Genomic DNA, 19,917 nt, shown 5'->3' with positions numbered 1-19,917 from the left:
TTATGTACCATAAGCAGTGCTGCCTAAGTCACCACAATTTTGTTCCTTTGTCTAATTTTTATTGATTTAAAAAAAAATGACGGGGCTGGGGATGTGGCTCAAGCGGTAGCGCGCTTGCCTGGCATGCGTGCGGCCCGGGTTCGATCCTCAGCACCACATACAAACAAAGATGTTATGTCCGCCAAAAACTAAAAAAAATAAATAATAAATATTTAAAAAAAAAAATGACAGCAGAATGCATTACAATTCTTGTTACACACATAGAGCACTTTTGTTCCTTAGTTTATGCTATTGCTCTGCCTTGAATGCTATATAGCCCTTCTTCCCAACCCATCCCCGAATTAACATATCTTTAAGATTTTGCTATTGAGTCCTACAAGGTAAATCAGAAGCTCCCTTCTGTTGTTCCCACAATACCCGCTCACAACTTCACATAAACACAAATCAAATTAACCACTTACTTATGTTCCATATACTTAAATCAGGGTCTGCTTCATCACTGTCTCCCAGTGTTTACAAAAAAGCAAACATTAAATAAATACTTGCTAAACAAATGTTCTAATATCCTTCTATCAGAGGACTCTAGTCACACATCTCTGCTACATACTCATAATCACCACCCCACATAATATTCACATTTGAAGTTTCTTAAATGGTCTGCCTTATAGGAAAAATTACTTTATCCTGTTTCTATACAATTACTTGATTCAGCTTATTGAGTTCAATATATATTTTTGCTTAATCTTTACTGTCTTAACTATAATAACTTCTGACATCCATCCACAAGGACAGAAGAACTAATAATTATCATACATGTAATATGTCTCTTAGTCAATCCTCATTGGTTAATGTTATGATAATAGATAAGAAAAATGAACTGAGCAATGTTAAAAAGATTTTTTTAAAAAACATACACATAAAAAACAAAATTTTTAAAAATGTGTTTAAGGTCACATAGCTAACTGAACTGTATACAGCAGAGCTACAATTCACATGCCAACCTTCCTGTTCTCAAAAACTGGCATACCTGAAACACTATTAAACAAACAATTAAGAAATATGAGGTTTAGATCCAAGACCACTAGCAATTTACTACATAACTATAGGCAAGTCATTTAATATCTCTGTATCTACACTACATACCTACAAATGAGAGATAATAAAAGCTTTTAAACATTATATGAAAACAATTCATTTTTTGATCTCTTGTGTTCTATGTTTATTTTCTCTTCTGTTAAAATTCAATTTAATTTCTTTATTACATTCAATATCTTCCTAAAAATATTTGTGTGAAAAATGTACTATTTCCTTGAATTCAGATACACTGTATATCACAAATCATTCTAATTATCCTTAACTCCACTCTTGAATCCAACTATGAATTAACTTCATGTCATTTACTACATAATCCTGTGTATAATATAACTTTCCCCCACTTCAATCTTCCTATTGTCTCAGTGTTATTGCCATTTCAACAATAGTTTCTAAAGTTGCAAATACCAGTAAGAACTAGGTTGAAAAAAGTCAAAAATTCAGCTGAGGGATTAATCCTACAAAGAGATAAAGAATACAGAAGGCTAAAAGAAGGATAAAGCTGGGGCTGGGGATGTGGCTCAAGCGGTAGCGCGCTCGCCTGGCATGCGTGCGGACCGGGTTCGATCCTCAGCACCACATACCAACAAAGATGTTGTGTCCGCCGAGAACTAAAAATAAATATTAAAAAAAAAAAAGGATAAAGCTCTCTAGAAACTAGACAGTGTTCTAGGGAGATTCACTCATTATTACTGAAATAAAGTTTAAACTTAAAAGAGCAACAATTACTGAAGGGCAAGAATCAAGGTAATGTGATAAAGAGAGACTCAGAATCCAAAAGGACAAAATCCAGATGATCCATGCTGAAGGTTAAGAGTAAACACAAATATTAGACGAAGGGTGGATTGGGGTGGAAGATAATGTAATTTGGGGCAGGAAGGATCAGAGTAAAAGATAAAGAGGGCTCTTTCCTTCCTAAACAATATACTCTTAATGCCACTGGGAGGCTAAGAGTGGGCAGGACAAAACAGGCATATTTTGCAGGCAGGCAAAATAGACAGAATAGGTGAGGAGCCTGAAGAGGGACGTCAGAGCCCAAGTTCAGAACAACTACGCAGGCAAAGGAAGAGGGCTTGAGATGTCAGAGGTTGCTTAGAATGAAAAGGGAGGTGGGGTGCTAATTAACATATGGAGTATGGCCTGACATAGGAAGTAAGACCTGAATAGTCATAAAGTCATACGACACCCCCAGGAGAGAATACATGATGATGGAAGTGAGGTTTCTTATTGCTGGAGCATAAATAGAAAAAGGTCTATGGTATTATAGTAGAATTTTATTTTCCATTTATTTATTTAGCTTATTGTGGGGTGGGTACTAGGGATTAAACCCAGGGTCTTGTGCATTTCTAGGCAACCACCCTACCATGAAGTATAGCCTTCCCACACCTTTGAAATTTAAAATATCTGCTTGAGGGCTCAGTGACAGATTATTTATCTAGCATGAATAAAACACTTGGATGAATCCCTAATACCAAAACAAACAAAAAAGTGATATAAAGTATCAGTTTGAATTCATAACATTTACTGCACATAGAAAAATAAATATAGAAGTAAATATATATGTATGTGTGTGTATACATAATATACACCATACTCCTAACCGGGGCTTACTATGAGAGCCTGAGAAGACTGACACTCCAATAATAATGAGCACATCTAGCACCCAGTTTTTGCTTTTAAATATTGTTCTCCACTAAAAGTAATCAGGTTAACCTTAAATAAATTACTTATTCCAGAAATGGGTTATAGAATCTATAGTGTGCGCTTGAAACATCTTGTGACACAAAGAATGTAATTACTCAAAGAATTGTGAAACAAGCAAACAGACCCAGAAACCAACTTGAATGGGGTTTTTCTGGCCAAATCTAAAAGAATTTCAGCATTAAATAATAACACTAATGGATTAAAAACCATTAAATAAAATAATTACAGTAATAGAAAAGGTAACCTCATGCTGACAAAGGCATCATTCTAATCAAGTGATCAAAGAGAACATCATCAGGACTAACATAAATCATAAGTTACCAGTTACAATTAAAAGACTACAACTTCACTATGTCATATTTCTAAAAATGATATATAATCTGAATCTAATCATGAGACAAACCCAAACTGAGGAACATTCTACAAAATGATTGATCTACATTCTTTAAAATGTCACAGTTCAGGATAGGCATGGTGGTGCACAGCTGTATTCCTTGACTTGGGGGGCTGAGGCAGGATAATTGCAAATTTGGGCCCAGTCTCAGCAACTTTAGCAAGACCCTAAACAATTTAGCAAGACCTGTCTCAAAGTTTAAAAAATTAAAAAAGGGCCAGACACAGTGGCACACTCCTGTAATCCCAGCAGCTTGGGAGGCTTGGGCAGGAGAATTGTGAGTTCAAAGCCAGCCTCAGCAATTTAATAAGGTCCTAAGCAATTCAGCAAGACCCTGTCTCCAAATAAAATATTAGAAAGGGGGTTGTGGCACAGTGGTTAAGCACCGTTGGATTCAGTCCTGAGTGTAAAAAAAAAAAAAAAAAATTTAAATTAAAAAAGCACTGAGGGGCTGGGGTTGTGGCTCAGCAGTAGAGCACTCACCTAGCACATGTGAGGTACTAGGTTCGATCCTCAGCACCACATAAAAATAAATAAATAAATAAATAAAATATTGTGTCCAACTACAACTAAAAGAAAAAAAATTTAAAAAGAGGACTGAAGAGATATAGCTCAATGGTAAAGTGCCCCTGGATTCAATCCTAGATACAAGTGGAAAAAAAAAAAAAAAAAAGGAGGAAGAAGAAGAAGAAGAAGGAGAAGGAGAAGGAAGGAAGGAAACAAAAAGGAAAAGAAAAACTGAGAAAGTATTCCAGAAGGAGACCAGAGACCAGAGGCAGGAAATCAAATTGCAAAATTTGATTCTGAACCAAATTCTTTTGCCATAAAGGACATCACTGAACAACTGCTAAAATATAAGTGATTAGATGATAATAATATAGTACTGAATTTTACAGTTGTAGTCTGGTTATAGAAGAACATATCTTTGTAGGAAATATACACTAAAGTGCCTGGAAGTCATAGGGTGTCAAGTCAACAAATTAATTGTTCAATGATTCTATAAAAGAAACCTATTTCCACTATCAACTTCCAAATAAATTTGTGATTGTGTCAAAATTAAAAAAAAAAAAAAAGGAAAAGAAAAAAAAGAAAGACAATTCTACTCCTCTCCATAAACACAAATATACACACCCCTACTTGCCAAGGTTCAGAAAGGAGATTGGGAGGTGAGGGGCAGTGCTGTCTAAACATATTTGTTTCTCTGTATATAACATATTCTGACCCTACTTCATAAGATGAATAAAAGGGGCTCCTGGTAAACTTTACTAATAAAAGTAATCACTTATTCAATTCACACATAAAATGTCCTGTGCCAACTCTTCTCTATTATTAATAAAAATTACCTTTGTTCAAGTGTATCTTTTCAACCTCTAAAAAGAATACTGTCCAACTAAAAGTAATATTTTTTTATCTCCTCTATCTTATTCAAATTTGCACTGACATTTTTATCTCTTCAACTGAAATTAATCTTCACTTCTGAGAAATAATGACACACATACACATAACATAAAAAGAAATCATGCCTGTTCTAAGAAAGAAGCAGACATAAATACTACATTCTGGAATTTTCTAAACGTCAAAAACTAGTATCCCCTTTTAATTTACCCCTTTTAAAGAGAAATAATATTATGTTAATTCTGACTTCTTTTCCTTATTCCATTAAAAAATTCTTAATTTTTTATGTGAAAGGAGATTTAACATTTTTCTTAAATGCTTTTGCATACATCAAAAATATACATACCTCATCTACGAAGTTTATCGCATCAAACCAGTCTTGAAGGGCTTCAAGGCAATATCTTACAACATTTCGGGTATATTCTTGAGTTTCCTAAAATAATATGTAAATTTTACAATACATAAAATGTAAATATTTCAATACCAAATTATATTTAATGCATGATAACGGTATACATTGCAGATATGGTAAAATGCATATATTTTCAAGATAACCATTATATTTGGCAATTCAAGAAATCATCCCTTCAAAAGATAATGACAGGAAAAGAAAAAAGACAATTCCACTCCTCTTCATAAATACACTTATACACACTCCTACATGCCCAAGGTTCAGAAAGGAGATTGGGAGTGAGGGTGAAGACAAATATGAAAATTAAAGAATACAATTTTTGCTTCCTTTTATATAACATATCCTAAAAATGAGTCAAAGTTGATAAACAGAGAAAGCAAGACGTTAGACTTCCAAGCAGGAACCTTCAGTGCACTAGTGACAAGAGAGTGAATTAAAAATGGATGATGGTGAGAAGTAAGAAGATTTTTGTTTAGAAGTGTGCCCAGTGATACTCTGAGAGAAAAGGGAGTCAAGCAAAACACTGTGTCAAATCTCCATGAACTGTCTGGGCTGAAGACAGGTCAGGCTGTTGGATTCTCTCACTCAGCCACCAATAAGAATAAAGGAAAAGAGGATATACACTGATGGAGTATTCGGAGAATCCCAAAATGTACATCCCTGGAGCAAAAATTATCTTCACTGGCATTAAGGAGAAAGGAGAAAAAGCAGACTTAATAACTTACCTCCAAAAAGTTACTAATAAATAATAGCCACTGCCAAATTTATCATAAAACAGAAATTTCTCATGGCTTTTTAATGTGTACCATATTTAACTGTTATCATACACCAGAATTCAGATCATGATGGCTGACAGAATAGTTTTTGTCAGTCCTGATTTAAGTAAATTTAGCCTGCAGTTAAATAAAAAAAAATTTAAATGGACTCAAATTAGGTTCTATTTTAAGAAACCCCCATAATGGTACAAGTTGGTAAATATGGGGCTGGGGTTGTAGCTCAGTGGCAGAACACTTGCCTCGAACATGTAGGCACTGGATTCGATCTCAGCACCATATAAAGATAAATAAACAAAGATATTGTGTCCATATATAAATAAAAAATATTTTTAAAAAACAAATTGGTAAATGTAATTGTTCAATTGACAGAGAGTCTCTTTTGGGCCGATGAAAATGTACTGAAACTAGCCAACGGTGATGACTATTCAATGTGAATATACTTTGAACTATAAACCTAAAAATGGTTAAAGTGCACATTTTATAAAATTAAAAAAGGAAAGCAAAACATGAATACTGTAATTAGCCTGTGATATCTTGGCTTACAACATAATTTGGAAGAAGAAATGATAGGTATGAGCCATTAGAAATAAAGGTACTATGAAAGGCACTTACAATGTTTTATGGTAAAATGGACCCACTGAAATAAGAAAGTTTTAAATTAAATGAAAACATAAATCAAGAGAAGGCTCTCTAAATAAATAAATAGATAGATAGGTAGATAGACAAATAAATAAATAATAGGAAAAGGATTTGAATAGACATTTCTCCCAAGAAGATATACAAATAGTTAATTAGTACATGAAAATATGTTTAAAACCATGGAAAACTGTGAATTAAAACCAAAAGCCAGGCACAGTTGCACATGCCTATAATCCCAGAGGAGGCTGAGACAGTAGGATTGAGAGTTCAGCAACGGCAAGGTGCTAAGCAACTCAGTGAGAACCTGCCTCTAAATAAAATACAAAATAGGGTTGGGGGTGTGGCTCAGTAGTAAAGTGCCCCTGAGTTCAATCCCTGGTATCAAATACACACACACACACACACACACACACACACACACACACACACACCACTTCATACCCACTAAGATGACCATAATTTTTAAAATGTAAAATAAAAACTATGTGTTAATAAGAATGTAGAGAAATTAGAAAACTCATACATTGTTGATGAGAATATAAAATGGTGCATCTGCTAAAAAAAAAAATTTTGGCAATTCTTCAGCAAGTTAAATATAAGAGTTGCCATATAAATAAGCATTCCATTGGTACATACTATACTTAAGAGAACTGGAAACATGTTCACATAAAAATTATATGCAAATGCTCACAGAAGCTATATTCATAGTAGTCAAAAATGCAAAATAAATCCAAATGTCTATCAACTGATAGACAAATAAAATCTGGAATATCCATATAATGGACTACTATTCAGCCATAAAAAGGAATGTATTGTTGATAATGCTGCAATATAGTTGAACCTTCAAAACATTACACTAAGTAAATGGGCCAAGGAACTGAACAGACACTTCTCAGAAGAGGATATACAATCAATCAACAAACATATGAAAAAAATGTTCATCACCTCTAGCAATTAGAGAAATGCAAATCAAAACTACTCTAAGATATCATCTCACTTCAGTCAGAATGGCAGCTATTATGAAGACAAACAACAATAAGTGTTGGTGAGGATGTGGGGAAAAAGGTTTTCATACACTGCTGGTGGAACTGCAAATTGGTGCAGCCAATATGGAAAGCAGTATGGAGATTCCTTGGAAATCTGGGAATGGAACCACTATTTGACCCAGCTATCCCTCTCCCCTGTCTATACCCAAAGGACTAAAAATCAGTGTACTACAGAGACACATCAATGTTTATAGCAGCACAATTCACAATAGCTAAACTGTGGAACCAACACAGATTCACTTCAATACATGAATGGATAAAAAAATGTGGCATATATATATACAATAAAATTTTACTCAGCAATAAAAGAGAATAAAATCATGGCATTTGCAGGTAAATGGATGGGGATGGTGTTGGAGAAGATAATGCTAAGTGAAGTCAGCCAATCCCCCCCAAAAAAATGCCAAATGTTTTCTCTGATATAAGGAGACTGATTCATAGTTGGGTAAGGAGGGGGAGCACCGGAGGAACAGAGGAAATCTAGATAGGGCAGAGAGGGGTGGGAGGGAAGGGGAGGGGAAGAGTAGGTTAGCAAAGATGGTGGTATGTGATGGACATCATTATCTAAAGTACATATATGAAGACACGAATTGGTGTCAACATACTTTATATACAACCAAAGATATGAAAATTGTGCTATATATGTGTAATAAGAATTGTAATGCATTCCGCTGTTATTTATTTTTTAACAAATCAATAAAAAAAAAAAGATTTTAAAAAAATTACACTAAGTAATACCCAGACACAAGAGGCCACCCATGAAATGCCCTGATTAGGCAGATTCATAGCGACAGAAGTAGATAAATGGTTTCCAGGGGATGAGAGGAGGTTGGAATTGGGAAGTATTAAGTTTCTTTTGGGGGTGATATAAATGATGAAAATAGTAGTAATGGTTGCGCACTTTTGGGAATACACTAGAAACCACTGAATTATATAGCTTAAAGTGGTTAAAATGGCATTTTTTATGAATTATATCCGAATTTTAAAAATTATTTTGAAGTATTTGGGGGGCATCAATGTATAAAATAAAATTGTAGTGTCAAACACATTAAATTCATGGGCTATGTAAGTAAATTATTCACACCCACACACAGAAAAACTGAGACTCACCTTTTTTTTTTTTTTTTTGTACCAGGGATTGAACTCAGGGGCACTCAACTACTGAGCCACACCCCCAGCCCTACTTTGTATTTTATTTAGAGACAGGGGGTCTCACTGAGTTGCTTAGTGCCTTGAGGTTGCTGAGGCTGGCTTTGAACTCTCAATCATCTTGTCTCATCCTCCTAATAAGCAGCTGGGATTATAGGCATGCACCACTGCACTGGCCTCAAGTTCATTTTTTACTTCTCGTTTACTCCCTTGGTTCCATGTCCTGTTGATTCTTCCATAATATTATCATATAGGTTCTCAACTATTGTTACTGTATCCAACCAGACCAAGCATCACTTATCTGGTCACAACGCTGACAGTCTCACTCTGTTTCAGTCTATTCTGTATGAAATTCATCTTCATAGAAATATTATTTTATACATTCTATTCCCCAACTCTCAATTTAAAAAATTTAAGTGTACTTATAAGTTACCATAAATAATCTGTCCTAACCAAATTAAAGGGCCAAATCATTCATGGATTAAAAAAAAAAAGAAAGAAGAAAACACCAAATATTCTCCCATTATGTCAAGGATTTGAGTTAACAGTGTTCCATTCTACACTCTTAGCACAAGTATGAACTGGTACAACCCACTTGGAGAACAATTGGACAAGTAGGTACCAAGACTATTTTAAGATGACCAGTTAATTCCATTTCTATAGTATATTTTTACATTCAGAGTATGTCTCCCAACTTCCCATTACCACCACACCAATCCTGGGGGAAAAAAAATGGTGGCTTATACTTAATAGTTTTATGACCTTTAGCAAATGTACATTTTATGATTCTCAGTTTCTCCAAAATTAAAAATGGGTATACTACTACTTGCCTCCCAGCACTATTCTAAAGATACAAATGAAATGATCCATAAAAAATATTCTGTGAAGAGAGAGGATAGCACATTAGAGGAAGGATGTACTTTCCAGCAGCTCATCAGTATTTGACTTACAAAACAGGAAAACTGTTTCTCAGTGAGCCAACATCTGCTAACTACCTCCCTTTCCTCTAATAGCATTTTTTTTAATATTTCAAACTTTTTCTCACCTTTCCACCTGTTTTCCTTTTCTTAAGAAACTGAGATCGAACTAATACAATCACATGGTTTATGTAAATCATACCCCATTGATGTTGATGTAATTATTAATACAGTAGAGAACATATTAGATACCTGATGTTAAATACCTGATCTGGTTCATAGTTGTGTATTGCTGTCACTGATGTTAAATGCTGACCTCACCTTTCCTATATAGGAGACAATTAAGATTACAGATGTCAAAGTAAATATCAGACATCTATCTTAAGACTCTATGTCTGGGGGCTGGGGATGAGGCTCAAGCGGTAGCGCGCTCGCCTGGCATGCATGAGGCCCAGGTTGGATCCTCAGCACCACATAAAAACAAAGATGTTGTGTCCACTGAAAACTACAATAAATAAATAAATAAATAAAAATTCTATGTCTGGCCAGGTGTACTAGCACATGGCTATAATCCTAGCATCTCAGGAGGCTAAGGCAGAAAAATCCCAAGTTCAAAGCCAGTCTCAGCAACTTGAAGAGGAGACATCTATCTTAAAACTCTATGTCTGGGGGCTGGGGATGAGGCTCAAGCGGTAGCGCGCTGTATGTAACTTATTGAGATCCTGTCTCAAAAAATAAAAAGGGCTAGGGATGTAGTTCAGTAGTTAAGCTTCCCTGGGTTCACTCCTAAGTACCCCAAAAAAAAAAAAAAAAAAAGGACATCTATTACCAACTTTAGTATAATTCCTGGATTAACCCTCCTTCTAAAAGGGGATGGAAAGTGATTGAGACACTTCAAGATTATAAAGATCCTGCTACCAAGAAATGCTCATAATCCAAACAACAGACAAACTTACTCCACACATAATCTAGCCTCCCTTGAGACTAAACATTACTTCAACTCATAGAGTTGGGGAGATAAATACCTCAAACCAAAAACCAAGCTCCAAGAAGGAACAATCAGAGGGGAACTTCTGGTTCCCCCAACTGCCAACATCTACTCATATACCAAAAGCATAGAGAAATCCTAGAATAAAAAAAGAACTATTACTAATATAAAGACAAACATATAAAAGAGGATGGAGAATTCACCTACATTAATACCCTACATAAGGAAACAGGAAAACAAATCTCCGCACAAAATTAATAATCCCCCAACAAAGAATCCTACAGATATGGAAATGGATGAAATTCCAGAGAAAGATTATTTTTAAAAAAACTGATTATTAAAATGTTGAATGAAGGGGGGGGGAAATTACTGATTATTACAATATTCCATGAAGTAAAAGAAGATCTAAGACATTTCATTAAAGAAATAGAAATACTGAAAGCCGGAAGGGGTGAAGCACACCTGTAATCCCAGCAGCTTGAGAGTCTGAGACAGGGCAATCAAGAGAATTAAAAACCAGCCTCAGCAAAGGAAAGGCGAGTTGCTAAGCAACTCAATGAGAGATGCTGTCTCTAAATAAAATACAAAATAAGGCTGGGGATGTGGCTCAGTGATCAAGTGCCCCTGAGTTCAATGCCTGGTACCCAAAATAAATAAATAAATTATATATATATGTCAATCAGAACTCCTGAAAATGAAAGACACAATGACTTAAATTAAAAATTCACTTGAGTGCTGGGGTTGTGGCTCAGTGGTAGAGCACTTGCCTAGTATGTGTGAGGCACTGGGTTCGATTCTCAGCACTGCATATAAATAAATGAATAAAATAAAGGTCCATCAACATGTTTTAAAAAAATTTTTTTAAATTCACTTGAAAGTATCACTAACACATTAGATTATGTAAACAGAACTTCAGACCTTGAGATAGATCCTCAGGCCTTGTAGACAGAATATATGATTGAGTAGACAAAATACAACAAAAGAAAAAAATGATAGAATATGACCAGAATATACAAGAATTCTGGCACAACATCATGAGACCAAACCTGAGAATCACTGGGATAGAAGAGAACATGGAGATGCAGGTTAAAGTCATTAAGAACATTTTCAATGAGATAATAACAAAAAAATTTTCCCCATATCAGAAAAAAAATGACATTCACATACAGGAAACATATAAAACTCCAAATAGACCTGATCAGAAGAAAAATCTCCAAGACATCATAATCAAAATGTCCAGCATAGAAAATAAGGAAAGAATATTAAAAGCTGCCAGAGAGAAATATTTAGAGGCAAACCAACAAGGCTAACTTCTGATTCTGAACTCAGACACTAAAATCAAGGAGAGCTTGGAAAGAAAAAAAAAAAATCTCAATATTCCCAAATAGATAAAAATCAAGAGAAGACTAATCTTCTAAACAAAAATCAAAACAAAATAAAATAATCAAAATGGCAGCAAATCACAACACATATCCATAATAACACTGAATATAAATGGTCTCAACTTCCCAATTAAAAGACATAGATTAGCAGAATGGAACAAAAAACAAGATTCAACTATACACTATTTGCAAGAGGTGTTCATCTCATAGGCAAAGATATTCACAGCTGAAGGCCAAAAGATGGAAAAAATATTCTACACAAATGGAGTCCATAAACAAGCTAGAATAGTTACTCTCATATCTGACAAAGCTGAATTCCAAATAAAAACTAATCAGAAGTGACAAAGAAGACTATTACATCCTGGTAAAGGGAACAATCTAACAAGAAAATAAAACAGTAGCAAATATATATACTGTCAGGTCAATGGAGATGGCTAAGGAACAAAGCACCAAGCAATCCGGGCGACACAGAAACACCAATCAGATGCTGACAAAACCACCTATCAATCATCGGGGTCTCCTGACCAATCCTGGATCTTAGCCAGCCCCCCACCAACAACAACTCCAGTAGGACATGGGACTCTAAAAACCCCTTTTCCTGTCCCAAGCCCTCCTTTCCTGCTCTAAGCCCAATAAAAATTCCAGTCCAGTAGAGGCCCAGTGTGCTTCTCCTCAGACCCACCCTGTTGGTCTAAGGGTCTTGCCTGGGAGCAAAATCTCAATAAAGCCTCATTCAGCAGCCATTTTAAATCTGTCCTTTTGGTCACCACTGTCTGACCTTACATGTACCTCAAATATCAATGCATCCAGTTACATTATTAAAAAAAAAAATACTCCTTGACTTTAAATCCTAGATAGACCCAAAAAATAATAATGGGTGATTTCAACACACCCTTATCACCAGAAGACAGGTCATCAAAGCATAAAATCAATAAAAATATATACAGAAATTTTTCAAAAGAAGAAACACAACTGGCAGACAAATACATGAAAAAATGCCCAACATCTCTAGTAATCAGGGAAATGCAAATCAAAACTAGACTAAGGGACTAGGGTTATAGCTCAGTGGTAGAGTACCCAGCATGTGTGAGGCACTGGGTTCAATCCTCAGCACCACATAGAAATAATCGAATAAAATAAAGGCATTGTGTCCATCTAAAACTAAAAAAAAAAAAAAAAAATTTTAAACTAGACTAAGATTTCATTTCACTCCATCAGAATGGCAATTATCAAGAGCAAGAATAGCAATAAATGCTCATGAGGGTGTGGGAGGGAAAGGTACACTTGCACATTGTTGGTGGGACTTCAGACTAGTACAATCTAGAAAGCAATATGGAGATTTCTTTAAAAAAAAAAAAACTAGAACAGAACCACCATATGACCCAGCTATCCCACTCCTCAGTATTTATCCAAAAGAACTAAAATCAGCATAATATAGCAATATAGCCACTTCCATGTTTATAGCAGCACAATTCACAATAGCCAAATTATGGATCAACTCAGATGCCCATCATAGATGAATGAATCAAGAAAATGTGTTATACATACATAATAGTGTTTTTTATATTTTTTTTAGTTGTAGGTAGACATAATACCTTTATTTTATTTATATGCTTTCATGTGGTGCTGAGGATTGAACCCACACATGCAAGGCAAACGCTCTACCAACTCAGCTATAACCCCAACCCACAACAGTGGTTTTTTTTTTCATAAGAAAAATGAAATGATAGCATCGCCAATAAATGGCTAGAAATGGAGAAAATATGTTAAGTGCCATAAGTCAGACTCAGAAAACCAAAATGTTTTCTCTCATGTGGAAGTTAAAGCAAAACAATGGGAAAAAAGTAACTGGGGAGGGAATAGATATCATAAAAACACATGGGAGTTCAGTGGAGTAGGAGAACAAGAGGGAGGGAGGGAAAAAGGGAATGGGAAAGAAATAAGGAATGAATTTAACAAAATCATATTATTTGTACCAAAGTGAATTTCACTTTAGGTATATGTAGAAAGTACCAATTAAAAATAAATGAAGAAAGAAGTAAAAGGAAATCAGTAGAGTGGAAAGGCAGACTAAAGGAAGTGAGGAGGGGAGGAAATGGGAAGAGAGATGGAAGTTGAAATCAAATTCCTTGCACACGTATGATTTTGTCAAAATGAACCCAAATACTATGTATAATTATAATACTCTAATAAAGTATTTTTAAATATTCTGTTACATCTTAACACTATGAGATACCAAGTAGATAACTGCTCCAAGAAGTCAAGACAGTATTTGATGTCTATAAAGTCTGCAGTAACTGAAAGTTGCCACTAGATGGAGATTTTCCAACTTATTTGTTCCCATCAGAAAATTAATAAAATTCTAAAACTGTGTCATGCTCTAGTCAATATGCTTTTATTAGGCTGTTATTAAAAGTGATGCTCCACCAACTGAAATACCTGGATACTATTACTTTTTTAACTAGAACTTAATGTTTTTAAGACTCAAATAGTATTCAGGGCAATCGCACAGAGTTAATCACATGAAATTTCCTTTTATGTTGCTTATTCCTTTAGTTTCATATTTTACAGGGGAGAATATGAACAGAAAAATACATTTTAAACTTTAAATAACCTTCTAGTTTTCATTTCTAAAACCTGTCAGCACTATTTCTAAAAAGCTCTGGAAATTCTTGCTTACAAAATAAGTATAGCGAAGTGGTTAATGAAATCAGACAGATTTCAAATTCAACTTTCACTTATAGCTATATGAACTTGACAAGTTGTCTTACCTCTGAAAGAAAGGCATGATGGTACATACTTCATATGAAATACTGTAAAGATTAGAAGAGAATATATGTAAAGTGTCAAGTACAATGCCTGGTATAGTGTGGGTGCTGCTCAAGAGAAAGTTTGTTTTAGGATCTAGATGCTCCTTTCACAAAGAAATTATTCTCTGAGATATTGTCAGGACAATATAAGTCTGTTTTCTCACTGCCCTCTTAACTTCTTAGGTTAAGGGAACCATAGCACATTATAATCTGGGCCTTCAGAGCTGAAATATTAACTACTGCATGGAAATAATGGTTTTTCATTATCAGAAATTATCCCAGTTTCACAATCCAAATTTATCCTAAACACAGTTGTCAGAATAATTTTCCTAAAATAGTGATCTCTTTATATCAGTATCATGTCAAACCACCTTCCTGAATCATCGTCTTCCATTGGTATGCAGGATACTGCATTCTTCTGATTTTTCTTCTATCCCTCTCCCATAAATATTTGTTTGTATGTTTGTTTGGGGGTACTTGGGATTGAACTCAAGGGCACTCATCCACTGAGCCACACCCCCAGCCCTATTTTTGTGTTTTATTTAGAGACAGGATCACACTGACTTGCTTTAATGCCACTCTTTTGCTGAGGCTGGCTTTGAACTCACTATCCTCCTGCCTCAGCCTCCTAAACCAATGGGATTAGAGGCCTGCACACTGCTCCCAGCTCTCTCTGATATTTAAATGTCATTTTTTCTTTAGAGTTCATGTCTCTTCTTTTCCTACTTGATCTCATCCCATTCCCTAGTGATAAATATCATCTATATATCAATGAATCTAGAATTTATAAACAATCCAGACTTATCTTTCGAGCTTGAGACTTACAATGGTCACTTCATAATTTCCACTTGAATGTTTCACAGGCTTCTCAAACTTAACATATCTAAAATTAATTTGAACCTCTCTAAACTTTCTTTTCTAATAGTCTCTTCTACTTCTACAAACATTACCCCACACATAGTTACCCAAAAGTTTCTCTTCCTCAACAATAAATAACATACAACCCATCACATCAAGTTCATTGATCCTACCTCCAAATTATAACTTTTCAAAAGAAATCAAATCTCAATGTTTATATTCAAGTTTATGTTTAACATTTCATGTTTAGACTATTACCAGGCATCTTTTTAATTTAATTTTTTTAAGAGAGAAGGAGAGAGGGAGAGAGAGAGAGAGAATTCTTTTTTAATATTTATTTTTTAGTTATCGGCAGACACAACATCTTTGTTTGTATGTGGTACTGAGGATCGACCCGGGCTGCACGCATGCGAGGCAAGCGCGCTACGCTTGAGCCACATCCCCAGCCCACCAGGCATCTTTTAAATAAATAATAATTATATATACATTTGGGGAGCTACAATGTGATATTTGGATATATGTGTACACTATAGAAATATTACATCAGCCTAATTAACATATCTAACATCTCAGACACATTTTTGTACTGAAAACATATAAAAATCTATTTGTTTAGAAAATCTGAAACACACCTAATTACTAACTATGGTCCCATGATGTGCAAAAGATCTCAAAAATTTATTCCTCTGGTCTAGTTGAATCTTTGTACCCTTTGGTAAAAATCCCCCCATTCCCCACTCCCTTACATCCAGCCTCTGGTAACCACCATTTTACTCTCCACTTTCGTTAAGTCTTACTTAGATTACACATATAAATGAGATGGATTTATCGTAGCATCTTAATTGGTCAGTTACTCCTAATGTTCCTGCTACCCACTGCTCTTTTCTCCCAACCCCACCTTCACCAGCAATCAGAATGACTTTTTAAGTATAAATTTGATCACAGTGAACCCCTACTTAAAAACCTTCACAGGCGCCAGGGAAGGGTGATACATGTCTATAATCCCAGTAACAGGAGGCTGAGGCAGGAGGATCACAAGTTTGAGACTAGCCTCAGCAAAATAGCAAGACCCTCCCGTAAAATAAAAAATAAAGGGACTGAGGTTGTAGCTCAGTGGATGAGCAATTGCCTCCCATGTGTGATGCACTGGATTCAATTCTCAGCAGCACATTAAAAAATAAATAAATAAGTTGTGTCCATCTACAACTAAAAAAAAAAAAAAAAGAATTAAATTAAAAGGGCTAGGGATATAACTTAATGGTAAAGTGACCCTTTTGATCCCCATATTAAAAAACAAAAAAGAAAGAAATCTTCATAGGCTAGGGTGTGGGTTAGTGGTAGAGCACTTGTCCAGCCTGCTTAAGACCCTGGATTCAATCCCAGCACCAAAAAAAAAAAAAAAAGCACAGGCTTCCCTTTAAAATTAAATCAAAGACTCTTATTTCATTTTTATGTGGTACTGAGAATCTAACCCAGTGCCTCACATGTGGAAGGTAAGCACTCTACCACCGAGCCACAACCCCAGCCCCAAATCAAAGACTCTTCAACATGATCTACAAGGACCAAAATAATAACTTGGTCCTTGCCTATCCATCACTGTTTTATCTATTCTGTAGTTACAGATTATATAGCTCCTTATATGAATCAATCGTTTTCCTACTAGAGGTAGGCTATTCTATTCTACCTTCCCCACTACCACCGCTAACCTCACTTATTTTCACAAAGCTGGATCTGCCACTTTCTTTCCTTAGAAAGGCTTTGTCTAACTCTCAGACCTAACCCATTTCTCTATCTCATAGCAACCTGTTATTTTCCTATAGAAGTACATATAAAAGTAAAGCAGTGGGCTGGGGTTGGGGCTTAGTGGTAGAGTAAGCTTGCATTGCAAGCGTGAAGCACTGGGTTCATTCCCTGGTACCACATAAAAAGAAACAAATAAAATAAAGGTATTGTGTCCATCTACAACTTAAAAAAAAAAAAAAAGTAAAGCTGTGTTTTTTACTTAAGGTCTACCTCCCCGAAAAACTTCTTCACAAAACCAAGATCCATGTCTATTAATACCAAAAATTTAAGTATCTAGAAGTATCTAATATAGAATCACATTCAATAAATATTTTTTAGAATGAACAAACCAAATTCACAGTGTTTTATAAATGCTACAGTGGAGATTAAATGAGGTACTATGAAAACACTGTGAATAGAATCACAACTCTGACTAATGAGCAGCTGGGTCTTATGAATAGAATTTCTGAAAAGCTAGCACTAGTGGTACTTCATTCTGGCTAGAATCACTATCAGGTCCCACTGCATATGAAACATATCAAAATCTCTAATAATGGGTCTTAGGCATGTGTATTTTTTTAAGCTTCCCAGATAATTCTAATGCAAGAAAAGCACTAGGCAAAGGAAAAAAATAAGCGAACATATTGCATAAAGGGGGACTAGCTTGACCAAAAGCACAGGAATCAAGAAAGGACATTGCATAATAGAATAGTAATCAACAAAAAAATAAATAAATAAGTAGTAATCAACAAAAATAAATAAATAAATAAGAAGTGATATAAGATTAATTATAAAGATAAATTGAGGGGTGGGGTTATGGCTCAGGGGTACAGCACTCGCCTAGTATGCGTGAGGCACTGGGTTCGATCCTCAGCACCACAAAAAAATAAAATAAAAAAGGTATTGTGTCCACCTACAACTTAAAAATAAATGTTTAAAAAAAAAGGTAAACTGAGGGTAAATTATGGAAGATCTTAAATGACTCCTTAGGACATTACCCTCTAAACAAATGAGAATCTGAAAGACTTTTAAGCAAATGAGAGATAAGCAGAGCTTAGAAAAATAACTTCAATATTGGGATGAATAGATGGGCGGAGCTAGCTGTAGGCTCAGAATGGGCCGATGTGCTCTTCTCCAAGGTGGAACCTGCTGGCGTCCGCTACCCGCACCCCTTCCTTGCCGGCCCGCACTTTGGCGCACAGTTTTGCCCAAACCTCGAGAACAAGTGATCAGCTTGCCATTCTTGTAGCATAACTAGTTCTGATGGCTGGGAATAAAGGAAGAGGTCGCGCTGCCTATACCTTTAATATTGAGGCTGTTGGATTTAGCAGAGGTGAAAAGTTACCTGATGTAGTGTTGAAACCACCTCCACTATTTCCTGATACAGATTATAAACCAGTGCCACCGAAAACAGGAGAAGGGGAAGATTATATGCTGGCCTTGAAACAGGAATTGAGAGAAACAATGAAAAGAATGCTTTATTTTATTGAAACACCTGAAGAAAAACAAGATATTGAAAGGTATAGTAAAAGGTATATGAAGGTATACAAAGAAGAGTGGAAAGCAGATTGGAGAAGACTCCCAAGAGAGATGATGCCCAGGAAAAAAAGCAAAAAAGCAGACCCAAAATCCAAAAAGGCAAAAGATACTGACAAAGGTACTTTACTCGCTAATACTGCAGATGTTTTGAAAAAAATTGAGGAATTGGAAAAGAGAGGTAATGGTGAAAAATCAGATGAGGAAAATGAAGAAAAAGAAGGAAGCAAAGAGAAAAGTAAAGAAGGTGATGATGATGACAATGACAATGAGGATGCTGCAGAGGAGGAGTATGCTAAAGAAGAGCAAGAGGAGGAAAATGGCTACATTAATTCATATTTTGAAGATGGAGATGATTTTGGTGCAGAAAGTGACGACAACATGGATGAAGCAACCTATTAGCCATAAAATTTCTCAAGAAAAAAATTAATGATTATATAGCTTCTAAGCAGTTGGACAGACTTGATTTATGTTTTGTTGGACAAATATTTGTTACTGAAATAGTCATAATTGCTTTTATACATTAGTTACCTTTTAAAATTTATCTGACACTCTGACATTCCTCCTTAACAACTTTGCCATCCCTCTTGTGTATGTTAGTGGATTTTTGTATTATTTGGATTTGATTATGCTAAGGAGTTTTTGCAGTCTTAATCTATGTATTCATACATACCTGAACAACTTATTCTTGTTTAACTGATCTTTTTTGTAAATTATTACTAGTTGTAATGGATTTCTATCACCTGAAGATGATTTAATATAGCACATGGAGCACTTTAAAAACAAAGAAACTTGAAAATTATCTTTTACGTGCTATGTTCTATACTATTACATTATGACTCCTTAAACCTGCCTGGGCTCTTAAAGTACAAACTTATAAGATTGGAGGTTTAATGTTCAAAAACATACATGCAGGGAAAAAGGTCAATCTGATCTATTTAAATTTCACATTTCACATGTCAGCCAGTACAGAGAGGCTTTCATTTGGGATGAATATTATAAATACTTGAATTTGGGGCTAACTTCATACCATACAA

The 19,917-nt window shown here is 35.2% G+C and overlaps 2 protein-coding genes and 1 pseudogene across 16 annotated transcripts in view; 2 read left to right on the top strand and 1 right to left on the bottom strand.

Moving 5' to 3' along the window:
* Ubr3 (ubiquitin protein ligase E3 component n-recognin 3) overlaps positions 1 to 19,917 on the bottom strand; it is a 212,709-nt gene that overhangs the window by 127,091 nt on the left and 65,701 nt on the right. For all 15 annotated transcript variants that reach the window (XR_013424132.1, XR_013424133.1, XR_013424134.1 and 12 more), the window contains exon 11: positions 4,932 to 5,018. Coding sequence is in view for 11 of the 15 variants with exons in the window: in XM_078017558.1 (XP_077873684.1) it covers positions 4,932 to 5,018 (87 nt within the window). In the remaining 4 variants the exon portion in view is untranslated. The remainder of the gene's footprint in view (positions 1 to 4,931; positions 5,019 to 19,917) is intronic.
* LOC101977917 (cytochrome c pseudogene) lies at positions 5,444 to 5,746 on the top strand (annotated as a pseudogene).
* LOC110598084 (DNA-directed RNA polymerase III subunit RPC7) lies at positions 18,537 to 19,300 on the top strand. The gene has a single exon (XM_040294444.2). It carries the CDS (start codon positions 18,608 to 18,610, stop codon positions 19,280 to 19,282), a length of 675 nt encoding a protein of 224 aa, XP_040150378.1. The 5' UTR covers positions 18,537 to 18,607; the 3' UTR covers positions 19,283 to 19,300.

This window comes from Ictidomys tridecemlineatus, chromosome 7 (genome assembly GCF_052094955.1).
Source record: "Ictidomys tridecemlineatus isolate mIctTri1 chromosome 7, mIctTri1.hap1, whole genome shotgun sequence".
In the NCBI taxonomy this organism is placed as follows: Eukaryota; Metazoa; Chordata; class Mammalia; order Rodentia; family Sciuridae; genus Ictidomys; species Ictidomys tridecemlineatus.
This window is presented reverse-complemented; position numbering and strand designations above follow the sequence as displayed.

Excerpts from the sequence above, each read along its gene's own strand:
- LOC110598084 (XM_040294444.2), top strand. The coding sequence starts at position 18,608 with ATGGCTGGGAATAAAGGAAGAGGTCGCGCTGCCTATACCTTTAATATT.